Here is an 8,196-nt window from a genome sequence, read left to right on the forward strand (position 1 = left end):
ATTCCCCCAGATGCAAATTCACCTATTTCCTGGGTGTATATGTAAATAAATAAACTGTATATATTAGTTTAATTTCTTCTGTTTATTCTATGTTATTCTATGAATTTATTAAATATGTTTTACGTGTGAAGCATGAAGAAACTGCAGACTTACATTTCATTATGTGCTGCCTTGAGATGCCACTAAATCCTCAACACTGGATTCTGTTCCATCAAACTAAGACTAAAAGAATATACTGTACAATGTCTATTCATGTCAAAACTACTAATTTAACCTCTCCTGTCTCCTGCAGTGCCTTATTTTGAAGCCTCAATCAAACCACTGTTCATTGTGTAAAACCTACCGAACTGACGTCATTAGAATCAAATAGATTTTTACCTTCTGGCACCCTTCCTTTGTTAGTTATTTATTCACTTATATCAACTTGTATTCACTGCTTCTTACTGCTTTACCTGCTCTTGTTAACATAAAACAACTGAAGAAAATCAAGTATTAATCCACCTTTGCACACAAGAGTAAATACAGACATTTCAGTCTGCTGGACTGAGCCTCAACAATCTTCCCAGTTCCTCCCCAGAGGAAATGATACGGTGTTCTGGAGGGAAAGAGCTGTATGATATGGGCATTTTGTCTGGCAGTGCATCACAGACAGACTAATTGGTGCTGATTTAATAGCCTCTTAATGTCACTTGAAGGTCTGGAAACAGCTGCGATTATAATTGGCTCTGGGTAGACGAGCACGGGCCCGGGCAGGCAGACCACAGACCGCTGACCCCTCTGTCACGTCTCGACACGGCAGCAAATATGTGTGTGTGTGTGTGGGGAAGTTTGACTGCCAGGAGGCCACCAGACGTGAATTCAAGGGGTCACGGTACAAGACAGAGAAGAAGCGGAGAGAAAATCCCCATCAGCTGGTTGTGTGGGAGAGAGGCCGATGGGTGAGAGGGGGGAGAATAGATCTGACGACGGGTGCATCTGCACAGGATTACGGGGTCAACGGGGGAGACGAGGACCGGGAGTAAAGCTACTGCTAACCACATGCAGGATGATCGTCTCAATCTCAAAAAGCACATCCAGAAACATCCAATCTCCAGGTTTTCTTTCAGTCACAAAGGAAGAGTAACAGGTTCCACTGAGCTCTCCTTCCTCTTCGTCTCCTCTTCTAAAACTTGCAGCAACCACGAGAGCAAGAGCTGATCTACTATTCGGACTGACGGCAGCATTGATCTGCCCACAAGCGGGCTGATTGTGGGAGGCGGCGGCGGAGCCTGAAGGCGTCACGGATCAATTGTGCCGTCAAATCTAATGCAGTTTATAGTCGTTGCTTTTACTGTCGATGGAGTTCACAAGTAAAACTGAGACGCCACTGATGAATGGGAGCTTTCAATGCAGTTTAAATATAATCAATCTATTGTCACAAACATAGTCACACACAGCACAACGTACATGAATTTAACTCATCCTAAGAACTATTAAGGCAGTAAGTGTAAGTCACTTTTCCAAATAAGGTTTTTTTTAATAAAAAGTATAGTATAGTATAGTAATTTCTGCACTTAAATTAATCAATCAGACATTATTTATATACACAGGATGTTAAAAAGGATTCCTATTTGGGCTTTTGGTTTTGGGAGTCGTCCCAGCTCCGACTTTAGACTTCTGAAGTACATTAAAGGCACTATAACAGACAATAGACTCTTTTCAATTGTTATCCAGTGTTTTAGCATTAGCATAGCAGGCAGTTAAAGCAGGCGGCACATTTTCACATTTTATTCAAAGAAACAAGAGAGATTTTGATATTAAAATTGAGTTTTTGTACATTTTTAGGCTTACATTGTTAAATGGTGGTACGATATAACTGAGGACGCAATCTTAAAGTGTTAAAATGACATTTTGCATTTCACCTGGACTTAAAGAAACGTTACATTAGCAAACCAGTTTAAGGTTAATCCAATGTGTGAATGTCTTGTTTTTACAGTTTGTAAGTGTTTAAACAAATGAGATGTTACATGTTAATTATGGCGCTTTAGAGATGCTGGTAGGTGGATAGTATATATATATATATATTTAAAGAAACATAAGTGGAAAAGGTCGAGTGAAATGCTTGGAAACGGATGAAGTCTCAGGAGGATTTGTTCTTTTAAAAATAACTTATCAACCTGAAATCAATTTGTTCCATTTTGAGAGCTGAAAGGCCGCTCTCCTCCAGGAATGAGCGCGGCGTCTGGCTGCGGAGAGCTGAACAACTGCTGTGTTTGCTTTTCTAATCCCATTTCTAAAGGAGGAACACGACAGGTGTGCAGGCGGAGGAGATATTAATAAATCAATACTGGCTGGTGGCGAGTCCAGGTTAGAATAAATGTGATGTTTCTCTGAATGTAGCTCCTATTTACTGTGTGTTAATTAAGTGAGGATGGATCACACAGGAAATGACCTGTGGTTTTTAATACAAGAATAAAATCTGATATTACTTATAAATATTACATATTAAAACAGTTGTTAACTTCTCACCAAGCTGCTTGCTTATTTTCTTGCAGCCCATCCCAGCCTTCTACAATTTTGTCCCTGATGTCCTTAAACGGCTCCTTTTTCCTGCCCATGGTGGAAACGTTGATTGATTGTGTGGACAAGTGTCTTTTATACAGCTACATAATAAGTTACATATATTTATATATATTTTATATAAACAATCCGGGTGCAAACTGCTGTAGTGTCTAATACTGGGAGATATGTTCAAATCCTTCACATACTGTAGGGTTTCTGTTACTGCTGTTCAGCTTTGCACCAGTTCATTTGGATGTAAGGATACAAGAAGCTAAGTATTGAAAGTCAAGCACACAAAAAGAAATCCAGCACACGGATGTATTTTGTATTTTATCACAAAATCAAATCACTTCATTTACAACATTTGTCTTCAGGTATTTCTTTGGGTGAGAAATCGGAGCTGTTGGAGCTCAGTGGAGCTGACGTGTGCAATAATTTGAAAGCAGTCAAATTGTGTCCAGTCAGCGCCAGCGTGAAGTGCTTTATGGGTAATAATGGAGAACAGTGTCAGATCTGATTTTCTGCACACCACTCGCTGAAAGGTATGGAAGCCCGTTTCTGCCAATGTGACGGAAAAAAAAAAAGATTCTGTTGTTATAGTGAGAAACTCTCTCAATATTCTGACTTAATGACACAAAGCTGAGATATTAAGTCAGTATTTTAACATATTAAGTTAATATCTTTGTTATCAAGTCATTATTTTGAGATATTAAGTTAATATTTTGAGACATTTCTCATTATAATGACTAACGATCCTTTTTCTGGTCACTTTGGCAGAAATGAGCTTCCATAGAAAGGAGTGTTACTATAGACACGTATAAAATAAATAGAGTGCGTCAGCATTAAAGTTCAAACTGTCCACAGTGAGCTTTATTGAGCTCCCTTTGCCTTCTTATACTTTCTCATATGTGCCGCTATGGAGTTGCTGATCTCCACATTTGTTTTGTTTTGTCCAAAATACTCCACAAACTCCCCGTCGGGTCCAACGAGGTACATGATGATGGTGTGATCCACCTAAAAGACAACGAGAGGTGGCGTTCAGACAGAGATTTCCTTTATTACCTCGTCATTACAAGAGAGCAGCTTTTAACTCACAATGTAGTCGTTGTCTTCATCCTTTGGTCCCTCACTGTAATAAACTCTGTAGGCTCTGGAAACCTCCTCAACCTGAGCTCTTGTTCCCGTCAGGCCGATCAGCTTCGGGGAAAACTCTGAAAAAGGATATTACAGTGTGTATCTATTAGACTTAATATACAGATAAATACTGTGGTTAAATAATGTAAATTAATTAAACAGATATTTGAGGATAGTTATTGGTATTTTGGTGTGACTTCCTGAGAACATTTCTCTCTTTTTATGGCAGAACTGGGTTCTCTCACCTCATTTTAACATAGAAATACAAATAATTAAACACAAAATTACATTTATTCTACTACTAATATATGACGAAATGGGACAAAGAGTGGGTAACGCCATCGAAAGAGTGAAGAGCTGTGGTTTTTAACAAGAATTAAATGTAATACAGCTCTCGTACAAATATTACATATTGAAATGTTCATCTTGAAATGATCAGCTTTTTTTCACTCAAAATGTGGAAAAACTAACACATAAGATTTCATATTTTAGAGATCTCTCTAATCTATCTTGATACCTGTGGCCCAATAACAGCAGTGAAAGTATTCAGATATTTTATTTTAGTAAAAGTAATAAAACTGTAGTGAAAACAGTAAAAATAGCCAACCAAAGATGAAAATTAATTACTTTTCTACTTTATTATTCTACTTTTCTGTTGTTATTCCTTCATATACATCAGATTATGTGCAATGTCTTAAACATGCTCTGGTGTTGAGGTGGAAAATTACAAAAATACAAGCTTATAGAATCCTTTGATGCTTTATAAAAACATTATATCCTGTTACTGTCCGTCTCCTATTATGTAAAGAGGAAAAATCCATCACATGCCTGGGAGCATTGTTGTTGTTGTTGTTGTTGTTGTTGTTGGACATTTAGTTTTAAATTTTAGGCGATGTTCTGCACTTGATGGGTCAGTTTATTTAACGGCCAATGAAATGAGAAAACTACCATTTATAAACATGTTTTTATTTTCAGAACCAAATACAGGAAACCAGCTGTTTACCCCCCGACTACCATTTCTACATACGGGAAACAAAGAGGGACATTTTTTGTTTTTTCATTTCAAAATAAAAACCTGTTGGCCATAAAGTAAACTGACTGATGCTCCTCCTCCTGAAACACCTGCAGTCACACACACACTTCCACGTGCGGACAGCTGCCATTTATACCGAAATAATCACCTTAAAAACACTTAAAGTTGTTTGTCGCAGTGAAACAGTCGATCTCAGGCTCAAACTGCGCTCTTACAGTTAAATGTATAAAAATGTAAAATAGTGTAAATTCTGCTGATTCAACCCGATTGATGAAACCACATCGTACTCCGTATAGAAAACCGACGTGGTCGTGTGGTTTTACCTTTAACGTACGCAGCCATGGCCTCCGGCGTGTCCCTCTCAGGATCGATGGTGATGAGGATCGGCGTCAGGTTCGGAATAGGCTTTATGTTATCTGTGGAACAAACAGAGAACGTGAAGAACGCTTGAGAAGAACGAGGATACCGGGACATGAACCTCTCGTGTCAAACGGTTGCGTTCACCTATTTCGTCCACCACTTCGATCATTTTCTCCAGCTCGTCCGGGCAGATGTCGGGACAGTGGGTGAACCCGAAGTAGATGAGGACCCACTGGCCGAGGAAGTCCTCGCTCTTGGCGGGTTTGCCGTTGTGGTCGATGAGCGAGAACGGACCGCCCAGCGCCGGTCGGCCGATTGATTTGTTCCGTTCTTTTTCGATCACTGCGAAAAGATTAAAAGGTTTATTCATTCAGGCGTCTTCATCGCTTGATTTCACTCGACCTCCGCGTGCACACAGGAATACTCACGCTCTTCCTTTTCCTTCTTGAAGTACTTCATCGCTCCGAGCAGAGAGCCTCCGATAGCAAACGTTATCGCTAAAGATTTCCACGTCACCGGCTGTTAAAGAGGGGAGAGAGAGGATAAAATCAGAGGGGAATCTTTCAGCTTGTTTGGGTTTATTCCAGCTAAAAATCTGACAATCTGTTCGCCGTTTTCCTCCCAGACTGAAGCAGATGTTCAGATAATGATGAGTTCAGAGATTTCCCTCTCTAGCAAACTCTGAGGAGGTTTTGTTAATAGAGAGATCAGAGTGAGATTATTTAATGTGTAAAACTGTAGAGATTCTCTCTGCGGTCAAGCTCAGCTCAAACCCTGCTCAGTTATTTAATTATTATCTAAATAGCAAATTATCACAGCGTTACTAAAGAAGAAGGGAACCCAGGGAGTGGAGCAGCTTCAGCCAAATCCAAGCTAGAAGAGAACTAGGAACAAAGAATGGACAATAAAAACACAAAACCTAAATAGATAGAAATACTTTATTTATCCCCGAAAGGAAATTTTTATTAGTCCTCTTCTGAACCTGGCAGCGTAATACCTACAGGCAAGAGGCTCGGACTCTTTAACACAGAGCTGGTCCAGTACCACCTACAACGGGATCAGGATCTAACAGGCTGTACAATTAATCGAAATATTTTCTTATGTGATAAAAATATTATCTTATGTAAATGTATAACTTATGTGATAAAAAGTAAAGATTATTGGATAAAATGTCCAAATTATGAGCTAAACAGTTGAAATTAGGGGATAAAAGACATAATTATGCAATAAAAAGTCAAAATAGAAGATAGAAAGTTGAAAATTATGATTTTTGAAAATAAAAGTACGAAATTATGAGATAAAAAGTCTGAATAGAAGATAAACAGTTGAAATTATGATATGAAAGTAAAAATTGTAAATAAATGATGGGATAAAATTAATTATTATTAATTATTGTGACATTAGATCTCTGCTGTTAGAGTCGAACTGACACAATATTCTCTTCAGAATAATCAAGAGAGTCTCTTTCTATATTATCAAATATATGGCCAAGTGCATTATCCAAATCACATTAGCTTAAATATTTATATATATATATAAAAAAAAGGTAAAATATGTGACAAACAGCATTATAAGGAAAAACTGTAGAGATAACGATGGTAACCAAACATGTTTGTTTGGTACGGACCTCCACAAATTTGAGTCTTTTTCTTCAGTGAAAATTAAAAATGTGATGCAAAAATTATCATTCCTGCTTTTTTTGTTTTACCATATCGTGCAGCCTCACTTACGGAAGCCCATTTGTGCCAATGTAATAGAGAAAATAAATATTCTGTAAGTCATTATAATGAGAAAGTTCCTCAATATTTTGACTTTGTGACACTATGTCATTACTTTTGATACGTTTCTCATTATAATCACTTTTGTGACATTGGCACAAATGGGCTTCCATACCTATGAAGATAGAGTTATATATATTTTGATGCCACTTACCCCAGACTTCTTGGTCTTATCTCCTTTTGAGGGCGGTGGAGGTAAAGAGGAAAATGCTCTTGAGGACTGTTCATACAAGCGTTGAGTTGTTCTGTAGGTGTGCCACTGACTCACATTCACCTGTTAAAGAATAAACACAGGGGAGGAAAAAAAAGAGAGATGTGGTCAGAGTTAGAGGCTTGACTGAAAATCATCTTACGCCAAACTCCATTCAAAAATTTGCCAATTTAAGGCGGCGTTGCAAGGTGGCGAGGCAGGTGGCGTAATTGGAGATGTTTTTTTAATTATTTAGTGTTTTTCAATCAAAACAACTACATCGGCTCTCGTTTCACTGTGTATACAGCTGTAGAAATGTCTAATAGTGTGAAATAACTGTGGTAAAGTCGTGTTTTAATGTCAGGTTGAACTTTAATTAGAGTTACGTGGTGGGTTGCACGTTCGCCACAGTGACAGGTGATTATAAAATGACTCTTATAAAAGTCGTGTTTCAGTTAACAAGCACGGCGAGTTAACTTGCCAAAACGGCTAAATTGGCACTTTTCTGAATGGAGTTTGGTGTGAGCGCTGATGCGGACAGAGAGCTTTGACCTACCGGGCAGCAGCGCACTCTCTGCGGGCACAGCGTGTGTTCGAGTCCCGGTTCTGTCCGGTAAACACTGTGAACGAGTCTGACATTCTGGGTCCGAGTGCACTGTGGTAAGACGTTAACGGTACCGGGAGACAACCGGCGGCCCAGGCTGCGGTATAAGACCCTCAGAGCCATGTTTGGACCTTGACGCGGAAGCGGCTTCCCGGTTTACAAAACGTGAGAAGCGACGTGAGATACCAACGGCTGGTCTGGGGTCAGTTCTACACATGCGCGTTGGCTCACTGTTGAACGTTCTACGCAGAGAAGGCTGCTCTCAGATCAGTGTCCGTGTAGCCGTTACCAAACACAGGAAATGACGTGTTTTTACAGCTTCTTCTGTCGTCGCTTCCGCTCTCTGCTGCCCCCTGGAGGGCGGGAAAATATTGTTTTAAAGAAAATCAAATAAACATTTTATTTTGTTTTTGTGAATATTGTAAGGTAAAAATAGGAAATTATAAGATAAAAAGTCAAAATGGAAGATAAGAATATGAAATTATGGGACAAAAAGTAAAGATTATGAGATAAAATGTCCAAATTATGAGCTAAAAAGTTGAAATTATGGGATAAA

The 8,196-nt window shown here is 38.9% G+C and overlaps 1 protein-coding gene across 1 annotated transcript; it reads right to left on the reverse strand.

Moving 5' to 3' along the window:
- Nucleotides 1-2,845: 2,845 nt before the first annotated feature.
- On the reverse strand, nucleotides 2,846-7,831 carry LOC118322583 (protein SCO1 homolog, mitochondrial-like). Its single transcript, XM_035654294.1, has 7 exons — nucleotides 7,593-7,831; nucleotides 7,001-7,120; nucleotides 5,497-5,587; nucleotides 5,213-5,410; nucleotides 5,032-5,124; nucleotides 3,637-3,752; nucleotides 2,846-3,555 (listed from the first exon to the last, which is right to left on the reverse strand). The coding sequence occupies exons 1-7, from the start codon at nucleotides 7,761-7,763 to the stop codon at nucleotides 3,412-3,414; spliced, it is 933 nt and encodes a 310-aa protein (XP_035510187.1). The 5' UTR covers nucleotides 7,764-7,831; the 3' UTR covers nucleotides 2,846-3,411.
- Between the last annotated feature and the right edge of the window lie 365 nt (nucleotides 7,832-8,196).

Source organism: Morone saxatilis, unplaced genomic scaffold (genome assembly GCF_004916995.1).
Source record: "Morone saxatilis isolate NCDOM2014 unplaced genomic scaffold, NCSU_SB_2.0 Contig14, whole genome shotgun sequence".
Classification (NCBI taxonomy): Eukaryota; Metazoa; Chordata; class Actinopteri; family Moronidae; genus Morone; species Morone saxatilis.

Excerpts from the sequence above, each read along its gene's own strand:
- LOC118322583 (XM_035654294.1), bottom strand. The coding sequence starts at position 7,763 with ATGGCTCTGAGGGTCTTATACCGCAGCCTGGGCCGCCGGTTGTCTCCC. Across the intron at positions 5,588-7,000 it reads ATAAGACCAAGAAGTCTGGG|CCGGTGACGTGGAAATCTTT; the intron begins GTAAGTGGCATC and ends CCTCTTTAACAG. Across the intron at positions 3,753-5,031 it reads CATGGCTGCGTACGTTAAAG|AGTTTTCCCCGAAGCTGATC; the intron begins GTAAAACCACAC and ends ATCCTTTTTCAG.